Source organism: Cydia strobilella, chromosome 2 (assembly GCF_947568885.1).
Source record: "Cydia strobilella chromosome 2, ilCydStro3.1, whole genome shotgun sequence".
In the NCBI taxonomy this organism is placed as follows: domain Eukaryota; kingdom Metazoa; phylum Arthropoda; class Insecta; order Lepidoptera; family Tortricidae; genus Cydia; species Cydia strobilella.
In genome coordinates, this window is record NC_086042.1 from 13237443 (window position 1) to 13263641 (window position 26199).

Consider the following 26199-nt stretch of genomic DNA (forward strand, 5'->3'; position numbering starts at 1 on the left):
TAGTCCTCATAAGTGCCAGTAGCTCCGCCATTTTGAAAAAAATCAAAGAACTGAATCGACAAAAAGAAAACATTGATTCGAGAAATTATTGAACCGGCTCACAAAATTTCACGAGAATTTGTTGAGAGATGGGACCCGTATATATACTGGTATGAGAACAGCTGGACATACGAGAAAGTTTCAGTCAAGCTGAAACGATCAATTAATTTATGATCGTAATTCGTATTCGATCTAAGTATGATTAATGATTATGGTAAGTACAATTAGGGCACTTATTAGCAAAGGGCGACCAATATGGATGCAATATGGTGTCGAAAGTATAAGATGGATAAGACTTTAATTAAATTTCGAGCAAGTAATATTGATGTATAAAAATATATGGTTTTGGTTGAATTATATCAGTAAGTACATATTTTGTATATAAAGTATCACTTTACGACCTCTTACATCGCTAGATGTAGAGAGATCATTTCACTATATCACTGGATAGTGAACTATAAAAGGAATGGACTGACAATATCTAATATATAGAAGAAAAATATGATTATTTACTTCAACAATAAAATTCTATATTTTTTTGCAATTATGTTCTCTTTAGGGTTTCGTACCTCAAAAGGAAAAAACGGAACCCTTATAGGATCACTCGTGCGTCTGTCTGTCACAGCCTATTTTCTCCAAGACATTTTAGAACAAGACAGTTTAGAAGTTATTCAAGAAAATAGGCAAAAAGTTACCCTCCCCCCCTTTTTTTTTCGCAACTACTAGGTATTAAATTTTGGAAAAAATACACAAAATAGTTGTTTACCTATAGATGACAGGAAAACCTATTAGAAATGTACAGTCAAGCGTGAGTCGGATTTAATTACTTAGGTATTGATCCCAACCCTACGGGTTTTTTAAAGACATGGGTGTACCGCAGGGATCAATATTGGGGCCGTTCCTGTTCCTTATCTACATTAATGACCTGCCATACCTTGTAAAGACCCACCATGATATAGTATTGTTTGCAGACGATACCTCACTTATTTTCAAAGTCAAACGACAGCAGCAAGCTTACAGTGATGTAAACGATGCTATTTCAGAAGTAGTAAATTGGTTCAATGTTAATAACTTATTGTTAAATGAGAATAAGACTAAATGTATTAAGTTTGTCACTAGTAGTAACGTAAGGCATGTGCAAACAAGTGTCATTGTGAAGGACGAGGAATTGGAATTAGTTGATAGTACAGTTTTTCTTGGTATAACTTTAGATTCTAAACTCCAATGGGGTCCCCATATTGATACTCTTTCGAATAGACTGAGTTCTGCAGCTTTTGCAGTGAGCAAAATCCGTCAGTTAACTGATGTGAAAACAGCTCGATTAGTATATTTTAGTTACTTCCATAGCGTTATGTCATATGGTATTTTACTGTGGGGTGGTGCTTCAGAGATAAATACCATTTTTGTTCTGCAGAAGAGGGCTATTCGAGCAATATATAAAATGAACCATAGAGACTCACTTAGAGATAAATTTAAGGAAATTGACATAATGACAGTGCACTGTCAATATATTTATGAGAATATTCTGTATGTACATAAAAACATTGCCAGTTTTAAGAAAAACTGTGACATACATAACATTAATACTAGAAATAAGCATAAGCTTGCAGTAACCTTCACTCGGCTCCATAAAATTAAAAAATCATTCATGGGTAACTGTGTAAGATTTTATAATAAACTTCCAAATATCATCACTGAATTATCTGTTAATAAATTTAAAAAATACGTAAAACGTAAACTTATCTCTAAAGCCTATTATAGCACACAAGACTACATGAATGATGAAACACCGTGGGATTGTGATTGAAAATAATTAATTATTTATTATTGTGTTAATAATGATGAAATTGATAATTCAATGAATACCTATATTAGGTAATCTGTATTTTTTGACATTTAGATTTTTATTCTAGAAAGTTTCTAGACTAGTATTTTTTATACAATTTTGGTGTTTGACGATCCTTTTGTGAATTCTTATTATTAAGTTTGACATATCTATAATAATTCAATGTTTGTAAGAATAATAATAACTGCATCAATAAATTGCTCTGATATTTAGATTAAGGTAATATTTAAAACTTGACAATTTAAAAGTGCTTGTTGTTAGGCCTATTTGAATAAAGATTATATTGACTTTGACTTTGACTTTGACATTTCACTCACGTTTCACATAAAAAAATACATTGGTAAAATTGTGTAATATACGGAACCCTTAGAACGCGAGTCCGACTTGCACTTGGCCGGTTTTTAAATCAATTGTAGTCATATCCACATTACGTATATCGTTCGACATTATTTTGACGTATATGATTAGCTATAAACCACTGATTGAAAAGGGAGGTGTATCTGTTACTAGTTTTATGATATTTCGCTTCTACTGAAATGTGATGCGGTGGGCTATGTTGAAAAGGCAAAGTTGTAACTTTCTATGGTAATTTGCATCCGTCAGCCGCCTATTAGTCTTATTAGTTAGATGGCTAGAGAGGCTAGTGCCTCTGCCCGCGTTTTCATCTGTATTGGAGTGGTTAAACTGTACCCCACTCCTCTGGTAGCTACTCTCGTACTAATTGCAACCCCTATCCTAAGTCCTTTTCTAGGTTATTAACTATCTACCTATGGGCCAAATTTCCTGGAACTGTCCAGCGATTTTTGCATAAGGTAGGAACATACATCTAAACTTTCACATTTATAATATTTGGAGATGTAGGACTCATAAGTGCAGAAAACAACACTGAAACCGATATCTACAGAATTCATATTACATCTAATTATTTTATTTTAATGGTGCGTAACAGAACACCTATTGGTGTAACTCCCATTACGACATTTACGATCAAGCCATCTTAATAATTAAGTGATTTTATGTTTCTTATAGTACCTAATTGTACGACCTTAACGACCATCACTTAATAACAATAAATATTGACTATTATGTATATTTATATTTAACTCGACACAAACCACAATATTCAGGATAGAGTACTTACCTAACTTTGTGAGAAAAAAAAAATCTTATTATCTTCCGTAAATAGCGCTTATTCTAGAACACAATCCTCAAAGATATTTATGTACCAATTCTACTTTAGTAAACAAATAAACCAGGTTATATTAAATAATTAAAGAGGTTCATCGGTCGCTACAAAAATACCTGAATTCACTAATTGAAATTCAATTGACAGGGAGTTTCAATTCACAAAGTTGTATTTTTATAATCATCCAAAGCAAATAAAACCTATACTACTGAGACTGAGTAGGTACAAAAAGTTATATTTATAAGCAAATAATAATCTAAGAACATATTAAATTACTTTATATGAAAATATTTTAAATATGTAATATTGTTAGAGAAGGTACTTACGTATTTTTGATCGTTCTTTCATTTCATATTAGGGCCAGAGTGCAGTGCTAGCACATATTGTAAACCATAGAGTAACTTATACAGTATAGGTAGTATAGGTACTACCTATGCCTTAAACAGTTTTTTTTAATAAATTTTTACTATAACGTTGATGCATCAAGGCGGTTTGTTTACAGAGCTGATCACGAAATTTCGATTTTTGTGTTTCGAGGTAGGCCTTCAGTACATACTGAGCGCCACTAGCACATTCCAGGGAATATTACGCAGTTTTGTTCCCTGTTTTGAAATCTATCTATACTTATTAAAACCGAATCATAAACTGCCTGAGGTGCAAACATATCTGTGCGAGACAGATGAAACCTACTGTTTCCAATGCACTCGTATTCTACTCTTTTACTTTGCCATCAGCTTGGCAAAAATAGCCTGTTTCTCTTCTTATTACATCGCAGAGCGGTTTCGTTTCCTGCTCGAAACGTTTACTTTTGTCTATTTTGTGCAATTTACCTTAACCTTGTCCACATGATTTGGTATTGGAAAGGTTATAGATCAAAGCTCTTGTTTATTTCTAGAAGCAACCTACCATATATGTTTTGTCATTATTGTCTCGTAACTGTAGCTGTGTACCTACAACTTATATACATATCTAAAAAAGCGCCACGATTTTTCAAAATGTCTGCTGGCTGCACCCACTGCACCTTAATACTATTTTTAAATGCCGGTACCTAAGTCTCTCGTGTAGATTCAATGCATACCTACCAGCAGAAGAACGTTTACGCGGTGTTCAAGGTAATGCGCGATTCTGATGATGATATAGCCAGCAATTGTCGACATCTCATAGTTTAGAACATCCACATTATGCCTTCAAAACATTAACTATTGACCTCGTGCCGATTTGAGATAGGTATGTTTTTGAGGATAGATTAACATTTTTACCTGTACCTACACAACTAAACTTAATGTGAAGTTATTTTTAGAGATAATTGCTGTCTTCATACTTAAATCATAGTATAGAATTTTGTTTTCCTTTTTGGTGACAGTACTAGGCTAGTACCTAGGTAAAGGTTGAAGTATTTGGTAAAAAGATGGTGACAAGTACAGAATTAAAATTACCCAGACTTACCTATATAATATTGGATATAATCGACTTAACAGTTTTAAGTTACGAGATTAATATGAAATCGGATACTACTAGTCTAATATAATATTTAATCTTGGTAGGTATTATTATGTTGTTATGTTACTTGTTCTAAGTTTAATCACGTTTTCTCCAGTAAAAATAAGTTTCCCTAAATATTTTTGTTTAAAAGGGGGTTTCACTATATTTTATCGGTCAACATTTGTTTTTGTAAAGTGCCTTGGTTTAAATTACTTTGAACTGTTCCTTGTTGGTCCAAAATAAAGTTCACTAAGTGCATTAATGCTTTAGTAAAACTAGTATAAACTACAAAATCCAAAGATAGGTGCAACGAGCAAAGCGAGGAGGAGCGTGTTAGGTTAGGTACACAGTGAATAAGGTTACCAGGTCAGATTTCCTATTTAACGGATGCACTACATTTTTTATCATTACTTTTTTAGGCCAATCAAATTAGATAAAAAAAACGTTTTGAGGATTAATTCCCAGCAAGCTGGAATTATTTAGTTATTACCTTCATTTGGTCCTAAATGCGTGTAATCCGAGTTTGCGAAATCCTAGGTGTGCTTAATTTTTTTCTTGGATTGACAATTCGATGTAGAAGGAACCCACCATCAATTACAAATTAATTACAAGGCACTAACAGCAAGGTTTTTGTGGATCAGACACTGGTGAAAAGAAGTTTTCGGATTTTAACATGATTTTACCAAAAATAGAGAAACGGAACTCGAAACTTCGTGAAACGGTATTATATTAAAATAGAAGATTTTTGGAAAATCACCTTCTAAGGTGGTGAAAAAGGGATTGAAAGTGTGTGTCGGGAAATAAGGGTTCGGGCGGAGTACGTCACTTTCTGAGTATGTCACTTTCTGAGTATGTCACTTTCTGAGTACGTCACTTTCTGAGTACGTCACTTTCTGAGTATGTCACTTTCTGAGTTCGTCACTTTCGGAGTACGTCATTTTCAGAGTGCGTCACTTTTTTTAGTACCATCGCCCACACTGTTAACTGTACATCGGTGAACCTTATGCCTTTTGTAATAAGGTCCACCGATAGACAGTTAGGAGTGTTGCTGTTTGTAGGTATAGTACGTTTTAACAGTACCTGATACCTGCACGAAAAATGTATACCAGTAACCAGATTAGCTGTACGACACACGGTCGCTTTTATATCTGACATACCTACAGAGTTTAAATGTTATTTATTTAGTAATTAAATCATACAAAAAGGTAATCCGCCACATGCTTCGTCAAAACACAAACGTAATACGCAAAAGCCTCGTCCTGACCTTATTCTACATTAACACTAATACAAAACATAATTTCTGCAACAAGCTTCGTCAAAAACAACCATAAACTAACGCCCATCCCCACCCTGCACCAAGACCGGCCCAAAAGTTCCCATTATGCTTGCAGCATTACCACGCTGTATGGCGATGGAAACCTGTTGGACCAGCCAAGATCTAGAGAGGGGATCATTACCCCTCTCTCTTAAACGCCTGCCCAACTCCCTAAAAAGCTCCAGAGCCTCATTACCCCAGGGTCCAGCAGTCTCCACAGCAACCGGTACGAAATCGTACACCACCTCCAAGGCGAAGTACTTGGCGTGTTTGAGCCTTGCAGCCGTTTCCGCCGCCGATCCTGCAGCGTTAAGAGTGTGTCTCAAATGCGACGCAGCATATGTACTTACACATGTTGCATCCCATAAGAGACAACGCCCCTTCCGCCAGGGAACCAACGTTAACCCGTCCGGCCTCTTACCATCCGTGCGTGACAAACCCGGTGGCTCTAGAACACATGGAACATTGGCCGATACCATGGCCCGACGTATTATGTCATTTATGGAATGGTGCCTCGGGAAACGTCCAGCACACCTTTTGCAACTCAAGCCCTGATGCCCGTTTTCCTCCACCATTACACCGCATATACAACGGTGCGCCTCACACACCTTACCCCCTAACCTCTAGGCCACTGCTATCCTCAAAGAATTATTGTCAAGCAGTGTACCCAAATGTGGCGAGGGCAAAGCATGCAACCACGCACCTGATTCTGGTCTTGAAGTCGCCTTTAGACGCGCCAAATCAGCCCCCGAAGCACCACCCAACAAATCCGTTAAGGTGAGCCTACACAAAATGTCGTCCCACTGCCTTTGGACTCCCAAACTATCCGGACGGTCGTCGGCGGGACAAAGCACAACCCATCTCTCCAAAGCCTCCGACGCATATGGTATGCGGACGTTGCTGCCATAAACAGAGAGTATGCGAGCAACAAGATCCGCAGACCCATGCGCATAGGCCAAAAAAGAGACCAAGCCGACAACTTGAGCCCGACGCACCCCGAGACCACCAAATCGAACAAGCAAGGCCGCTTGACGCCACTGCTTCTCATCAAATGCTACATTGAGTATCGACTCTAAAGAAACTCTGAGCGTGTTATCCTATGCCTCTACCTCTTGCTGAAAAAGCCAAGTAGGAGATGTTCGCATTATATCAACCATCCGAGGTAACGCAAAGCAATTCCGCAGCAATTCGAGACTTACATGACCCGATAGATGCCCCAAATGTTCTCGCGCTAACGAGAGCGCCCGCCCGTTGGCTTGAAGAACAGAGGTAACACCCTCAGCAAAAATGGGAGCACCTAATTAAATAACCTCAGTGTGCATCCACCTGTCTTATCCCGGGCAAAATTGACTCAAACTGTGCAAAACAGTTTGTGCCCCCACCAGCACAGGTAAAAAACTCACACTTAGACGGGTTGACTTAAGTCAAGTTAAGGTCATCAAGGACCACTTTCGGGCTTCCACCAATAGTGCCGTCATCCAAATACCAAACATTTAATGGCGCTTTCAGCCCGGAAATGACCTTCTGAATTGCCAGGCAAAAAATTAAGGGCCCCAAAGGATCGCCCTGCTGCGCACCAACCTGTGACTACAAGAGGGTGTCCATGAAAAATAGGTTACTAGAGGACGCATAACACTGGTAAATAAAAGGATACAGGGACGAGTACGCTCCAACACTTCCCGAAGAATGGTATCCCTTTCCACAGCGTTAAATGCATTCCTGATGTCTATTTTAACAATTACACTATCGGAACCCTCCTGCCCCACCGCAAAAGAGTGTTTTGGACCTTGAGGGAAAATCCGAATCCACAGAAGATAAAGAACGAATATTGGGTGGTCTAGCTTCCATACTTTCCCGACCTCAATACCAATCTCTGTTTGGCCTTACGGCTGATTGGTAGAGAATTCCATACTCTATAGTCTATACAGAAGGCATAAGGTCCACCGATGTACAGTTAACAATGTGGGCGATGGTACTAAAAAAGTGACGTACTCAGAAAGTGACGTACTCCGAAAGTGACCTTTTCAAAAGTGACGTACTCCGAAAGTGACGTACTCAGAAAGTGACGTACTCCGCCCGAACCGTTTTATATACCTATTGGAAAAAGCAGGATGCTTTACGCCACGGTAATTTTAATGTTTTGTGTTCATATAAAGAACGAATGCAAAATGCGAGTAAGATTTCATAAATGCGATGTTATCTCCCTTTAATGACATTTGTATGGCCTTGTCCCAGGCTCGCTATTGTTGTTCCACAATTGCAAAGTAGTTGATCATGCTCTTTCATACTACATGTGACTGAATTAAACTACTTAATTGTATGTTCACATTGAATACAAACCTCTGGTAAATATTAGTTTTATTTCCAATAAGTGTTGTTCAGTTTGTTCATTATTTTTTATATTTATAGGAGTTTAACACGAAAAGAAGATTATCTCGATTACTTTCTCGTTTCGATTAAGTGTCTGATTCAAAATAGTCTCCATTTTCTTCTTAGGCAAAACATTATGCGCACCTACTATGCGCAGGTCTATTTGTGGTAGGTATTTTTTTTTCTTTTGAGCGAACTTTATCGTGTTACAACCATTAAGTTATGTCTGACTCATGTCTGAGTCTGAGTCTATTTTTGAAGTCCAACGTCCAAGTCCAACTGGTATATACATAATAGCTCTAGTCTAAATCTAAGTTTTTGCGATTTAAAGTTGCAGTACAGACAAACTTTTTAACAAATCCACAAGCATTCATGAAGTCGCTAATTAAGTTGATTATTTAGCGTTGGCCCGATTTTCTAACATATCTATTCAATCGTAATCTAATGTTAATAGCTTTAAGAGTCAAAAGTGAGTATTATGTTATGTCTATATTCTTTGATGAGAAGTCTATAAGTCTATTTCTTTATTATTTCTTTATTTCAGACACATGCATAAGCTTACAGCTGGATGCTGATAAGCAATAATGTGTTAACCCACATAAGCACCTTTTTGAGAAAATGGCGTCTAAAGATATTTTCGTGGTTTTTGAGTGTTTGTTCTAAAAATTCAAGATTTTGTTCAAACTGTTGTATTTGTCAGCTTAAATACAATGAATACTAGTGATTAATAATTATAATATTCGAAATAAATTTAAATTTCTCGCAATTATCCCCTTCTTGTTTATTTCTTGTTAATAATGTATTCAATTGAATGATGACGTGAAACTTTCTCAAGAACGTGTCAATATACTTAACACAGTTTTGCTAATGGTGTAAATGTGGCTTTGAACTTATAATCAACATGTTATAGCACATAAAGTGTTGTTGTTGTTATTATAAATTTTATTTTGCAACAATCAATCAAGCCTCATAATGCATTGATGTGATATTTTTTTCGATTTGCAAGAATGATTCAAGTCTTAAAAAGTTATTTAATATAATTATAATTATAAAAATAACATTATTTTACGAATGTACATACATTCAAATTGTTGAACTTGGCATTTAAAATTAATTGCTAAGAAAAACTACAGCAATTTGCGGTTTTGTTTAATGTTTTTTCAGTAAACTTTCCTCAATAATAAAATCCGTAAAAACGAGTGTGATTACGCTTTATATAACTTTATTTCGATTACCATTAGTATTTACTACTTGAAGACCGCAAAAATTAACAGATTTGTGCACAAAATTCGTAAACTTACTTATTTTAAATACAATTTTTAGCAACACTTACCTTCAAAGCGCTTCTGGTAAAACAGAACTAATGGAATGTGATTTCCGCAATAATGAGTTAACCTCTACATTATTTAATATAATTATAATTATTTAATATAACATTATTTTACGAATGTACATACATTCAAATTGTTGAACTTGGCATTTAAAATTAATTGCTAAGAAAAACTACAGGAATTTGCGGTTTTGTTTAATGTTTTTTCAGTAAACTTTCCTCAATAATAAAACCCGTAAAAACTAGTGTGATTACGCTTTATATATACTTTATTTCGATTAGCATTAGTATTTACTACTTGAAGACCGCAAAAATTAACAGATTTGTGCACAAAATTCGTAAACTTACTCATTTTAAACACAATTTTTAGCAACACTTACCTTCAAAGCGCTTCTGGTAAAACAGAACTAATGGAATGTTATTTCCGCAATAATGAGTTAACCTCTACATTATTGAAATTTTTGTATGCGTTCTCCCCATTACTGTAATAAGTTTAGGTACTAAACGCATTAATGCAAAACAGACAACACGTGTTACCGGATTTGTGTTAACCTTTTTTAATTCTTTTGGTATATTTATTAATTTCAAATCACTAAGGTCATTTTTGCAAAATGAAGTCGAGCGGACCAGCTACAATATGGCATTAAAATCTCATTTTTTAAGTTTTTGTGGGTTGACACATTATTCCTTATCAGCATCCAGCTAAGGATGCCAAAACGCTTATGCGGTAGAGACAATACATACATTGAGAATTAAAGATAGTCTAAAACCTAAAACATAAAACAAAACTAATCAAATAAGGTCAGGTTTAGGTAGTTAAACAAATGTAAACAATGTGTTTTTTTTATATTTTCGGGTACCAATCTATTGAAACATTCATCAGTTAACCAACCAAATAGAAAACTGCCTTGATCTTCTTCTTCTCTTTTATTTAAATGGTGGTCTTGGCCAAATGTGCCTTGATCCTGTCCCCCATCGTTCTGGCTTTAACCCATTTCATTTAATCGTGTAAGCAGTCACCGTAGCCTATGTTTTCTTTTACCACGTCGGTGGCAAACAAGCATACGACCTACAAGGGGCACGATTCTCATCTCCCCCGCTACCACCACCATAGATACTCCATCCGTACTAGTCCGTAGCGTGGACAGCGTGGGTCGCAGCGGGGCTTCGTCCGCGCGAATCTTCGTTGGAGTAAAACTTCGGTGTTCACGGTAGGACCTCAGGCCACGCGTGTATCAGTGAAGTCATTCCATACGTAGCGTGTTCGTGCTTTGCTGTGGCCTGTGAAACGATCTATCTACATTTTGATACGAAGCGTTTATGTGCCCAAGTCTACCCGCCTACCCGCGCGAAGCCGTGGAGAGGCCAAGTTGAAGAAGAGCAACTGGATGCTGATAAGCAATAATGTGTCAACCCACAAAAGCTCAAAAATGAGATTTTAATGCCACATTGTAGCTGGTCCATTCGACTTCATTTTTCAAAAATGACCTTAGTGATTTGAAATTTATAAATATACCAAAAGAAGGAAAAAGGGTTAACACAAATCCGTTAACACGTGTTGCCTGTTTTGCATTAATGCGTTTAGTACATTAACTTATTACAGTAATGGGGAGAACGCATACTAAAATTTCAATAATGTCTTAAGACAGGTTAACTCATTATTGCGGAAATCACATTCCATTATAAGAAGCGCTGTGAGGTAAGTGTTGCTAAGAACTGTGTTTATAATATGTAATTTTACGAATTTTGTGCACAAATCTGTAATTTTTTGCAGTCTTCAAGTAGTAAATACTAATGCTGATCGAAATAATGTATTTATAAAGCGTAATCACACTAGTTTTTACGGGTTTTATTATTGAGGAAAGTTTGCCGAAAAAATATTAAACAAAATGGCAAATTGCTGTAGTTTTTTCTTAGCAATTCATTTTAAATGCCACGTTCAACAATTTGAATGTATGTACATTCGTAAAATATTGTTATTTTTGTAATTATAATGATTTAAAATAACTAGTTAGACTTGAATCATTCTTGCAAATCGAAAAAATATCATATCAATGCATTATGAGGCTTGATAGATTATAGCAAAACAAAATTTATATTAAGTTAGTATTAAACAACAACACTTTATGTGCTATAATATGTTCAAAGGCACATTTACACAATTAGCAAAACTGTGTTAAGTATATTGACACGTTCTTGAGAAAGTTTCACGTCATTATTCAATTTGCAATAAACAAGAAGGGGATTATTGCGACAAATTTAAATTTATTTCGAATATTATAATTATAAATCACTAGTATTCATTGTATTTAAACTGACAAATACAACAGTTTAAACAAAATCTTAAATTTTTAGAACAAACACTCAAAAACCACGAAAAAATCTTTGGACGCCATTTTCTCAAAATGGTGATTATGTGGGTTAACACATTATTGCTTATCAGCATCCAACTTTCGTTGGACTGAAAAGGTTTATACCGATAAGTGGTATCGTTGGAATGGAATAGACCATGCTGATTCCAACAATACTACTTGTCGGTATAAACCTTTTCGGTCCTACGAAAGTCGTAAATATAAGGTAGTTTCTACGAATTGGCCTCTCCTCTAATTATATCGTATTAAAACTTCTGTAAGTTTTGATAGATCGAGTTAAATTAATTGACGAAGAATATTTTTGCCTACTAAAATATCTTATTGTGGTTTGTTTACATTTTGGTAAATACCTAAAGAAATACACTAAAATCTGTAATATAAACTAGTTGTTCTTTTGGTTTCCTATAAATAAACTGCTTATCTATATAATTAGGTTTTTTGTGTAAAAGACCTTTATATTGTTTAAACAAAGGTTACCTAACAAACAAAGGTTATTATAAACCACTACAATGTTTTAAACCGTAATAGTTATTGCAGACGGTTATTATTGATTTACATTAATTGATTAAATAGTCATTTTATTGAGTAAACTACATAAAAAGTCTAAAATACAAAATATTCTAAACACACAGGAATATAAATAAGTCAGGTATCTGAACAAATTATTTTATTTATTGAATACGTGGGCAATACTGAAAGTTCCTATAATGAGCCACATAGAGATGACACACAGTGAATGAAAAGGTTGATTGAGTGTGATGTGTATTTTAAGAATGCTAGCAGTTTGAAATTTTTTATGTTGTATGAAATCCCAAAAAATACTACTATACCGAACTAGTGCTTTTCTCAGTTGCAATGAAATAATAATAAAAAAATATGATGATGATGATTGTTTAATTTTAGGACAATCAACAAAATTTGATTATTTTTGGGCTACGACGCACGGTTTAGGAGATGCAGCCCTATAAAGATCTTTTTTTTTCACCAGGAAAAGTTATTTGGTCATTCAGAAATCTTTATGGGGCTGTATCTCCTAAACCGTGCGTCGTAGCGCAAAAGTAATCAAATGTTCGTTCCCCTTTAACACCCCTAAGTAATAATAATACTTAATAAAAAGCGTAATGGCAGAATGTTATAACGAACCAAAAATATTGCTTACCTATATTTTTTTATGGTGGAATGCCAAGACGTTGTTTCACAATTTGACGTTTAAAAACAAAAGAATGTTGCTTTACAGGCCTAGGTGTGTAAGGCTGTATGAAATTCCTTTATATATCATCTTCACTCATCGCACCGGATACGTCTATATAAGTCATGTCGCAAAATTTCACTGCAAGTTTAAGAAATACCTACATTAGTACATTACGACACAAGTGCGAAAAGTAGGAAACTCGCAACGAGTGGCGATAAATTAAAACACAACCGAAGGGAGTGTTTTAAATCCACACGAGTTCCGAATTACCTATTCGCACATGTATTGTACAACGTTTTACAGTACATTATGGCCCTTTAAATTTTCGACATCGTAAATCTCGTAATCGTCTTGTCTCGTACGTAATTCGCAAACTCGTTACACGTCGCCACACAGGTCGCAAAAACTTAAAAAAAAGTGAGTAAGTATGTGAATAAACAACAATAGAGATTGTTAATATCCTGTTCAAGCATTTATTCGATTCTTCGTGACTGTTTTGGTTAAAAAGCTATTTTCAAATCGAGTTGTTTATTTTAAACAAATGTACCTATGTCAATGTAACTGTGTAAAAAACTAGTACCGAGGTGACCTAGGTTGTAAGTCTGAATAGTAAACTCAATATTTTCATTATCTCAATATTTACTAAATATTCCATCTTCTCATAATCGAAAGCTTCGAAATATTATATAATTATGTGCCTACATATTATTGAGATAGATACTAGCTATTTAACAGGTACTGTTCGGTACGGCTCCTGAGCGTCTACCGCGAAAATCGAATTTTCGTTGAGTATCTGCCTCTCTATGGCTCGATTTTTTTTTTATTGTCACTTAGCAACCATCCTCACAGGTTAACCCTTAATACAATAGTGCCTTACAAGCTATGTAATTTATATTAACTTATATTAATTATAATAACAACATAAAACATTTAAGTCAAACATTTAGAGCTGGCAGCTTCCTCGCCCAACGCTTGAGCATAGCGATCCAGCGAGGAAATGCTGCCAGCATCCTCGGCACCATACCACGGGGGCCCATTTTACATTTCGATTTTTAGTTTTATAACAGTTTTAGTTTAGTTAATTGTAGTTTATTTGTATAATTAATGTGATAAATTTCCAATGAACGGAAACAATTTGATTTACATTACTTTATTAATAAACTAGCTGTGCCCGCGGCTCCGCCCGCGTGGAATTCGGTCTGTGTCAGTAAGCGGCTAGTTCACCCCTAATTTCTGTCCCTCTCCCCTGGAGGCGGAACTTGAAGTAAAGTAATATTTTTTTTCATATTTTTTTGGGTTTTTACTTCGGAATGGTATCATTTAGATATCATAAATGAATTCGGCAACGGCATTACGATTACGATTACGATTTTTGAAATCACGAATTCCGAATTGCCATTATTCCGAAATTTTAAATTACGAACCAAATAATTCCGATTATAACAATTCCGACAGTGACAAGCGCCGAATTTAACATTTACGATTTTCAAAATCACGAATTCTGAATTGCCCTTATTCCGAATTGACGTGATTCCTATTTTAAATATATTAGTATGTTATTTGTTTTAAATGTTTTAACCTTATATGGAAATATTTTCTGGATTAAATAATTTCATTCATTCATTCAATATCCCAATTTTTAAATTTCCGAATAACGATATTCCGAATATATTGTTAAAGTTCGTTTTCTTGAGGGTCGCAGTTAACCTAACCTAATCCACTTTTCTGGCAACGGTTCGTTTTCATGGGGGTCGCAGTTTTAACCTAACCTAACCCACTTCTGGCAACAGTTCGTTTTCTTGGGGGTTGCAGTGCTAACCTAACCTGATCCACTTTTGGCAACAGTTCGGGTTCGCAGGGTCGCAGTTCTGCCTAATTTATTGATGCCGAATTTTTATGCCAATAATATTGTATGCCGAATTTAACATGATGCGGCACGACAGGCACCCGTAATAATTACTAAAACGTGAGTTTTCATTTGAATATCATGGATTGAATTTTTTCGACCTTACAAAAAACCGAATTTCTGAATACCGAATTACTAAAACGTGAGTCTTTATTTGAATATCACGAATTTCATTTTTCTGACCTTACAAAAGACCGAATTTCTGAATACCGAATTATTTTACTTCCGATCGGACAATGATTTTTCGGAATTTAAGAATTCGGAAAAAAATATTTCGGAAAAGTGTATAATCGGAACATTAAGCTTTCGGTTAAATGACAATCGGATTTTAAGTTTTCGGAAATAGCACATTCGTGATTTTATTCTATCGTGGTTATAAAAATCGGAAAAACGTATTTCGGAATATTTGGGTGTTCCCGTATAAAATAACTTTTGAAAGGGACATTTTTTTGAATGGAGTTATCGTTCTTCTCCTAGTGAGTATTATATTCTTTGGTCAGGTGTCAGATTGGTAGGTATAGAGGTCCTCCAGGCTGCCTTGGAAACGTCTATTTTGGCATCGTTCAGCAATGTTTGGTCTTCAAGACCGCAGTTACACAACAGGCTCTCTTTCCATCCCCAATTGTGTCGCATATACTCGTAATTGCACCTGCCATGACCTGTGCGGATACTGTTGAGGCGGCCCCAGTATTTCCTCTGCAGCAAGAAGCTGAGAACCCTTCGGCTTCTGAGTAGGGTATTGGGTACTTTTGTGGTGACCAGTCGTCGTTGTGCCTTTATATAAAGATTCAAGTTCCGCACTCAAAAAATGTTTGACCTCCATACAAACTTTCAACCTCTTTTTTTACCACCTTAAGGGATGAATTTTCAAAAGTGCTGAAAGCGGTTTTCTTGATTTTTAATATAATACCTTTTAGCAAAGTTTCAAGTTCCTAGCTTAAAAAAAAATTTGCACCCAAAGACAAACTTTCATCCCCTTTTCAACCCCTGAGAAGTTAAATTTTCAAAAACGTTGATGTTACTTTTTTTGTAATAGTCTATTATGCCTTCCTATGAAGTTTCAAAGCATTTGTATTGGATTCAAACTTTCAACCCCCGTTTAACCCCGTTAGGGGACGAATTTTTGAAAACACTGTAATCACTTTTCCTGTATTATAATAATATGCTCATATACAAAGTTTCAAGTAAAACGCACTCGAAAAAAAACTGACCTTCATACAAACTTCCAACCTCTTTTTCACCTCCTTAGGGGATGAATTATCAAAAACGCTGAGATTTGTGTTCTTGTATTTTAATAATATATCTTTTTACGAAGTTTCAAATTGCTAGCTTAAAATAAATCTTGAACCCCATACAAACTTACACCCCCTTTTTAACCACCTTAGGGTTGAAATTTCTCTAATTTTTATAGCCTATAACCTGGCCGTGGATTTTTTCGACAGATTAGTAAAGTTTGCATCAAAATCCGTTCAGCCGTTTTCATTTGATGCGCGGTCAAATAAACAGACAAACAGATAAACAGACAAAAATTCTAAAAACTGTTGGAACGTATTCTGTTATCGATTCTAAGTATCCCCAGCAATTTTTTTTTTCGAATATCTCATGCACAGACATTCGACCCTCTTCCGCTTTATTATATGTATAGATTGAATTGTTGAATACGTAATGATAATATTGATCATAATATGATATATTATGATCACTATGGGAAGTCCCCGGGATATTTGGTATTAAAATAAGTACCTACTTAGCACTTAATTATTAGGCAGGTACTAATTAACTCGACTTTGGATGTGTATTCACACGTTTTCGGTATTTCTGATTAGTTAAAGCATAAAGAAAACTACAAGTACCGTGACGTAACAGATATGGTGATACTTATTGGACGGGAATTCACATAATTTTTGGTTTCCCCTGACTCATTAAATATATTAATAGTGACCCGTTATTAATATATTTAATATGTCTGTGTCTCACGGAAGTTTTGTTATTAAAATTCCCCTGACTCTTTTGAAAATTGAGTGCCTACCCTACTTAACAACAAATAAAGTCTGTATCGTTTATTATAAATACAACTATTTACTTTGCCGTTTTTTGGTATTACATTTTTATTTAATTAGTGTAGGTACACATTTCGTTCCGGGAGCTCGACATAAAGCATATGGTTTAGTTTAGACAAAATTTACCCAATAATACTCCCGAGTAACAATAACGATTTCGGACAAATACTACAATAAAATTTTCGGTGTGCGAACAAAATGAAACACAAAAAAAAAATCGTAATATGCCAACCACAATTACACATGATTCGTAAAGCGAAACATCTAGGCATAGTCTAATCATTTCCTTTATTAAAAAAAAGTTTTGAAAGTGAAAAATCGTTTTATTGTAAAAATAAGTCATTCAGCAGCTGCTCAATTCAGCAATCATGAAGAGAATACTTAGATAAAATGTTTTGGCGGCATATTAACCTTTTGTTTCTTTAAATTGTACCAAGGACTCAGTGAAATAGTCTCAAATTAAGCTCGATAGGCCTATCCGAAATGTATTTGCTAGACGATATTGGAAGCATCATCAAGTCCCTAAAATAAAAAAATAAATAAAAATCATATATCATATATGGCTTAAAAATACCCTCAGATCAACCCTTACAACATAGTAATATCTACAAAATAATACACATATCAACAGTAAGACCAGGTTGTATCTGTACTTATTTACAATAAACGATACAGTCCTTATGATAATTAATTGTTACGAAAAGCCCGAAAAGGTAATATTTGCGAAGCATAATAATGTTGAAAATATTCCTAATTGAGTTGGGGGTTGTAAGAATCGTTTTGATAACGCTTGTATCGAAAATTCCTCTTAAGTGGTATTTTGTAATTCTCATAGGCTAAGTGTCAGTTAGAGTGAATGCACCTTCACTTTTAAGGCTAGATAATATTTAATAATTTTATATGGCTATCAGTGTATAACTTTATCACTGTTGTGCTTATTAGTTTTATTGTAAATCAATCGATTAAGTTTTGAGCAAGACAAAGGTATAAAACCAATAAAAGCTGCATGTTATATGTTGTTTCGCACAAAGACAAGGCCGCGCGTGTGTTAGACTAGGCGAGCGGTTGCTAAAAAGCTTGGTTAAGGCTTACGTTATCGTCAATAAGTGCCAGATAAGATGCTCTTAGACAAGTCGGTGGGAACCGAATTCTAGGGACACTCCGTTACTGATACCTACAATGTAAACAACGACGGTATCGTGTAGAAATAAAATCAAAATCAACCTTTGATAGTGCAGCAGTTTTTCGTGAAGAATTGCGGCATACCTACCTAATTATTGCATCGACTTAACTAGGATATTATGAACTTGTTTGATGCCTCATCGATCGGCTGTTAATGAAGCCTCTTACACGGAGCTGGAAATATTTAGCCAAATCATTCCGCCAACTTCGGCATTCATTCTTAATCATGAACGCGGAATCAGCCGAACAAGGTCGATTTGATGACATCGCGTTGTCAAGTTTTTGTCGCGCCGTTGTATTGTGCGCACGACCTCACAAAAGCCGGTGTCGTCACATAAACGCATGTCCGACAAGTCGCGATCATAGGCCGGAATCACACATCCAATTTTGCAAATGTAATAGTGCCATGTCATTGCACGCTGTTGAATGTAATATTGCGATGCGGGGATTTTCGCGGTAGGTTGTATGTAATGAGTGTTATAAAAATACTAGCTTTTGCCCGCGACTTCGTCTGCGTGGAATTAGTGATTTGGGTAGCTTATTTTTTATCCAATCTGCTTTTTATCGATTCCCCATACAAATTTCCACCCCCCCCCCTTTTTCACCCCCTTAAAGGATGATTTCTGGGATAAAAACTACCCTATGTCCTTCCCCGGGACTCAAACTATCTCTATACCAAATTTCAACTAAATCGGTTCAGCGGTTTAAGCGTGAAGAGTTAATAGGCAGACAGAAAGACAGACACTTTCGCATTTATAATATTACTAGCTTTTGCCCGCGACTTCGTCTGCGTGGAATTAGTAATTTGGATAGCTTGTTTTGTAACCAATGAGCTATTTATTGTTTCCCCATACAAACTTTCACCTCCTTTTCACCCCCTACATTTTACCTGTTGAACATTCAGCTTTTGGTAGCCCTGGTCTCCCATCAGTAGCGTCTCCAGAAGAAACTTGTTCAGCAAAAAAATGGAGAATTCAAGCTGATTACAGCAAACAGTACCTACTTCGTTAAACGTGTGGTAGCTCTGGCCAGGCGCCTGCTTCATCTGGCAGCTCTCCAGGTGTTCCAGGTCTTGTAGAACTTAACCTGCCTATACTCTCTGCACCCAGAAGCACTCCAGGTATTCCAGACCTTGAGCTTTCCCCATCATAAGTTTATAGCGAGAGTTACCTCTGACCCTTTGCACCCAGCAGCACTTCAGGTGTTCCAAGTCTTGAGCTGTATTTATCATCCACTACCAGCGGCACGCTGAGCGAGAGTTACCCTTGACCCTTTGCATCCAGCAGCACTCCAGGTGTTCTAGGTCTTGAGCTGCCTCTAAATACACAGAAGAGAAGAGAAGAGAACCCCCTTACACTTTTACGGGATGATTTTGGAAATAAAAACTGTTCTACAACCTTCCCCGCAACTAAAAATCTGTTTTAATGGTTTTCCATGAGTTCTTTTCTACACTACCCTTGTCTGTGTATCAATGTCCTTGCCTGGGACTCAAACTATCTCTAAGCCAAATTTCAACTAAATCGGTTCAGCGGGTTAAGCGTGAAGAGGTAAGGGTAACACATAGACAGGCAGATACTCGTAATATTAGTATTTCATAGGAATCATCATTCGCCGCGTCAGGTCTCTTCACACCTATATCCTCTTCTTTTAGCTAACCTTAGCTTAGCTTACCTTATCTCCTCTCCTCTTCTCTTCACTTCTCTTCTCTTCTGTCCTGTCCTGTCCTCAATCCTTCCCCGGGACTCATACTATCCGTATACAAAATTTAACTAAATCGGTTCAGCGGTTATTGATTCCCCATACAAACTTCCACCCCCCTTTTCACCCCCTTGAAGGGGGATTTCTGGGATAAAAAGTACCCTATGTCCTTCCCCGGAATTCAAACTTTATCTGTACCAAATTTCATCAAAATCGGTTCAGCGGTTTAAGCGTGAAGAGGTAACAGACAGACAGACAGCCAGACAGACAGACAGACAGACACACTTTCGCATTTATAATATTAGTATGGATAGTATGGACAGAAATATGTATGTATAAAAATATACCTACGTCGCCACAGCGTAACAAAACTGGATACCGAGAAGGCAGGAGGCGCTATAGTATTTTTCAAACCCGAAGGTTGGGATGGTGTCATCTCCATATAATTTATAACCTAAAACTCCAAATCTCGCAAAATTGTATTGAAATGATAGCTGTCATCCTACCCATCGAGTTTGAAAAATACTATAACAGCAGGAATATAGGTGTCGCGCTGTAAGAAGAGGCGATCGTATGGCAAACCATATTACTAGATGTACCTAGTATTATTATATACCTAACGATAATTATTAATATGTAATAAATATTAATTAGACTTCGCGTCAAAATTATCTACCATTCTGTGATAGCTCAACAAAAAGGGGCATGTCTCTATGTCTCTACGAAAGCAACTGCCATCTGGCCTTTCCACCCATAGGGGAAATAGGCCTCATTTGGATAAGTCCCGATTCTTTAAGATGTTTTCCTGCACCAAAAAAGCAACTGTTAAATACATAGACATAGTATAGTAGTTATAGACATGAAACCGAGCGACCAGGGGTAAGAGAAATACATATTGATGTATTGACAGGTTAATGTATGGCAGCATAATCCTTTTTCTCTTTCACTCTTATAAATTTCGGTATTTCGCCATCGCCTCCTACCTATATGCTGCCATAACCCGACCATGAAAAAAAAAACCCGGTCGGTGATAAGGACAAAGCATGGCACTATTTTCTCTTTCCTCTTATAGGAATCGCAATAAGAATATCTTTCCGCTGTATGCGCGCAACCTGGACCTCATGTATACTCCATCTGCAAATTCCCATCTTTGTGTGTGCAAAATAAATATATTTTTCATTTTTTTTTCTCTATCAAATCAATTTAAATAAATTGCATTACACAAGTACGAAGAAACTCGGAACTTGGTACCTACGAGCCGGGGTTAGAACCCACCTACATTTATTCATTTGAGAGCGACAAACACTGATGTAAGTACCTACTAATTAAACTTAATTAGATAACACCGTCTTCTTGCGTCAAGGGTTAAAAAGAGTGATGACATGTATCGCCATTTTTATAATACCATAAATAATTTGATACCTAGCACCAATAGTAGAGTATGAATCTGGCTAAAAAAGAGATATAATTACCTCAAATCCATGGTCAATGCATTCTGTGCTTAAATAAGGGCACTGTCGTCGTCCGACTGACGTTACAACCAAGAAATTTATACAAATAACACGTAGACCACGAATTCGAGGTAATTAAATGTGGCGTTCCATGCCTAAAGCACTTGGATCATAAGGACCCTTCTCTATGGAAAGCCACAAATGAATTCCCTAACTACGAAGTAAATTGATATCCTATTTACTATATGAAACGTGAGATGTCGTTAAAAAATCCGTAGGGTCGGATCAAAAATTAAGTAGGTAATTAAGTCCGACTCACAAGGGGTCGGATCAAAAACTAAGTAGGTAATTAAGTCCGAATCACGCTTGACTGCACATTTCTAATAGGTTTTCCTGTAGGTAAAGAGCTATTTTGTATAATTTTTTCAAAATTTTAGATCCAGTAATTTCGGAGATAAAGGGGGAAGAATGGTAATTTTTTGGCTATTTTCTCTAATAACTTCTAAACTATTTATTTAAAAATTACAAAAAATATATATTTGAGATCCTCATAACAAGCTCTTTCATTTGATATGTAAGACGATATAGTTCCAAAAACTTTATTTTTTAATTTTCTCATTGTGGCCCCCATATTTAAAATTCATTTGTTTCCGTTACATGTCCGCGTCTTTGGGTTACAAACTTACGTATGTGTACCAAATTTCAACTTAATTGGTCTAGTAGTTTTAGAGAAAATAGGCTGTGACAGACGGACAGACAGAAAGACGCGCGAGTGATCGTATTAGGGTTCCGTTTTTTCCTTTTGAGGTACGGAACTCTAAAAATAATTAAAGACCAATTCCAGCATGCCTTCGGTGCAAGTTTCGTGAGACTAGGCTTGGAGAGGCGAGTTCATGAAATTGAACTCACTTCTCTTTCATTCAAGGCAACACAAGCAAAAACTGATATTTTCTGCTTTGTTTGTTCGCTACCTATATACTTCTCTTTGCTTAAAACTAACTTTACTATTGGCTTATAGGGCCGCAATTTTTTCCTTGATAGGTCTTTCTGTGGTCATCGTATCAAATTCAACATTTTGCTTATTGAGTTGGTTATTTTGTCTCGTTTGTATAGGTAGTTGTTATGCATTTGAAACAAGAAATAACGTTTTAGAATTCAACAGTCCACCAAAAGACCAAAAAACCACCTAATCAGCAAAATAAACTTAAATAGGAGATGCGTGACAAGCTGTCACAACTGGCCTAGGTTCAGAAAATTACAAACTCGTAATAATAATAATTCATAAGTAATCTCCAAACAATGTGCAAACTCTATAAAACAAAGTCACATCTTGAAACTTGAATAAAAAAATATAACAACAACGTAAACGTAATACCTTATGATATTGATAGAATCGAAATTATTAGGGAAAAGTTGCTTTTGGCGTGTTTTTTGTACGTACATGTTCTACACAGTACACCCAAAACCACTTTATATGCGCTGTTGGGCGGTACTACGTCAAAATGCGCAGTTCTAAAGGGGTTTAGGGAGCGCTAGTTCCAGCTCGGTAACAATAATAGTTGTCGAGAGAAATCTTCATTGTCACAACTCTCCTCTGTCGCAACCCTCCTTGGAGACCTATATGTTTTTGTTTATGAATATATAATCAAATATTACTTATGTACCTGTGTCAACAAAAACAAAGAGTTAATTTCTGGATAAATATAATATTTCATGCGACATACACATGTTAAATATTTCCATGATTAACAACATTGTTAATTAAGTAAACAGTTAGTAATAAATGGTGCAGGTGAGCACAAACACGTTGTATTTTCTAATCTAAAACACGTACAATATTTATAAACCTTTATTATAGTACGTGTACTTAATTGTTCTTCTTCTCATTGTTCCATCCACATAGAAAAATAAACAAGAGACATTAACATATTTTAGATAAAAACAAGTTAAATAATACTGACATCTCAAATTACTTTGTGCTTTAAAAATTAAATTAAGATATCAGTACTATTACCTATAGAAAAAATAATGCTGATTTAGACTGTACTTAAACCAATTTCCGGGAAGCAATCAATGAACGGAACCAAAACTATTCAAACTCCATTGTGATATTTGTGATGCAACTTTAAGGCTTTGCTATACATATCCGTGTCGTTTCTCCGGCCTGTAAAAATGTGTTTACACGTGCATACACAACACAAATAGCCACTTATTCGTAACTCGGGTGGAAACAACGTTGCTCCAACAGATAAAACCATTGTACCTAGGTAAAGTTAATTCTGGTCAACTGGCAGCGACGATTACGTTAAGTACCTTCTGAGCCAATAATGAAATGATTACTGCGTCCGGTATTAGATGTATTAGCGCATTTGTAATCAGAAGCATAAAGTGTTTGAAAGGAGCGAAAACAGGTACGATCGACGGGGGGTCTTACAATAAGGGGGTAATACAAACTAGGAAAGAATTTTTCCCCTCACTAGCTCGGAAAGTTGTCGTTTATCCTTCAATACAAGCGGGGAAAAACGCGTTTTATCCACTAGTGGGGAAAGTAATTTGACCTTGGATGGAGCGTGTTTAAGTAGCTTGACAGATAACAAAACGTAAAACGCTCATGATAATGGTTCGTTCGATATTAATTATCATTAAATAAATGGTTTGAGAATCTAATAAAAAATACCAAATTTAGCTTTATTTAATGATTTTAAGTCATAAACCTTAAAATTCCATAAGAAACGTTTGTTTTTTTATAATGATGTTAAATATAATTCTGAGTAATATAATATAATGCAATTTCAAAACGCATCGTTGACATTTCATACATCAGAAATGTCAATGTCAACATTGTCAACAATTTTTCTCACCGACTTGCGTAAAAATACACAACTTCCAGAGTTTTCTGTTATAATATCGTAAAGAAATGAGTGATTCCAGTGATGAAGATGATCTAACGCCTGTGGATGTTGCACTTTCCTCGCTATAGTGAGGTGAAAAGTTTTGTGTTACACACGGGCGCAAATGTATTTTACTTCTCGTGTGTTGAAACACTCGCTACGCTCAGGATTCTATTTTAGAACCACTCGCTTCGCTCGTGGTTCACCTATAGAATCCTTTCGCTTGCTCGTGTTTCAATTCTACACTCGCGGGTAAAATACAACTTTGCACCCTTGTATAACAAATAACTAATTTAATAATTTATGTTTTTCCTTTTACAGATAATGGCGGTCGAAACCAAAGCCACGGAAAAAAATCTTAATATTAACGGCAATGACTTAAATGGAACACTCGTAATAAGGAATAGCTTTAACAAATGTAAAACAAACAAAGAAAGTAATGAAAAGACAGAAAACATTGACGATGGCTGGAAAGACTTGGATATTGTACAAAAAGCGAGACGGATGATTTCTCTTATTACGGTGGAACCAATTCTCGCTTGCTATGTGATGCCATCTGTACTTTCAGCCTTGGCTACACAAAACTTATACTTAGAAAAAGCGTGTAGAGTGAATCTTGGATTTGAAGATCATGTGTGCGATGCTTTGACACGCAGAGAAACAGCCAACTATACGTTCGAAGAAGAGGCTGTACAAACGCTGGTAGCATCGGTCGCCGGCTGGAAAACTGTGCTACAATCTTTTTTGCCTTGCGGAATCCTAATATTCTTGGGCGCCTATAGTGATAGAGTGGGACAGAGAAAATTTTGTATGCTCCTACCTATAATCGGAGAATTTCTAACAAGTGTCGGACTTATTGTGAATACTTTCTTTTTCTACCAGCTTCCTGTGGAAGTAGCAGCAGTGACTGAAGCTATATTTCCTGCTCTTACAGGAGGCTGGGTGACAATGTTCATGGGAGTGTTCAGTTACATAGCGGATGTGACAACAGAAGACCAACGGACGTTGCGAATAGGAGTTGTAAATCTTTTCTATTCCTTGGGAGTGCCAGTGGGAGCAGCTCTAAGTGGGATTTTGGTGCGAAAGATAGGGCTGTATGGAGTGTTTTCCTTAAGTGCAACGCTATACATCCTTAGTTTTATGTACGGATTCTTCAGGATCAAGGAAGTGAAGAAACCCGACGTTAATATGGTGAGTAAGATAAATACCCTAGATTTATTAATAATATTTGCATAATCGTGATTGGTTCTCTTGCTAGTTAGTGAAATGGACGTCTTCTGTTAAAGATCAACTGCATGAAAAGATGCTTTGGCCTTTTATATTCTTGTTATGTTTATTGCTGGTTTGCATACGTATTTATTTAATTGATGGCCTTATCTTGTGCATTTGAACTTAGCAGCACCGAGGACCGAGGTGAGCGGGCGCAGAGACCGCTCACTGAATGCAATTGTTGAGTGTATTAATAACAGCAACTAAAATAATATTACGTGATGATAATTATGACAATCAACGTTTTGTATCTGTTTTCATAATGAATTTTCTGAGTCTTATTGTATTCATAAAGAATATAACAGCTATAGGTACGTACCTAGTAATTAAATAAAAAACCTAGATAAACTAGGTAGTTAGGTAATTAATTAACTACAAAGCCGGTCCTCGCACGAGGCAAGCGTATTTATATTTTAAAAAAAAACAGCCAATAGCATGGACCATGCTCAGTGTAGGGTTCCGTGGCTACTCTTATGTCACAAAAGACTGCCTTGAACGGGGGCTAAACTAGAAGTAGTCTGTAGGTTTTAAATATATTAAAAACTTATATTAAACTTTGATTTTTTTCATGGCTTTAAGAAGAACCAACAGATCTGAGAATGTTATATTA

General features: G+C 35.9%; 1 protein-coding gene across 2 annotated transcripts in view; it reads left to right on the forward strand.

Moving 5' to 3' along the window:
• LOC134752390 (probable peptidoglycan muropeptide transporter SLC46) overlaps positions 1-26199 on the forward strand; it is a 58119-nt gene that overhangs the window by 10648 nt on the left and 21272 nt on the right. For both annotated transcript variants that reach the window (XM_063688101.1, XM_063688110.1), the window contains exon 2: positions 24642-25511. In XM_063688101.1, coding sequence (XP_063544171.1) covers positions 24645-25511 — 867 coding nt within the window. In that variant the 5' untranslated portion in view covers positions 24642-24644. The remainder of the gene's footprint in view (positions 1-24641; positions 25512-26199) is intronic.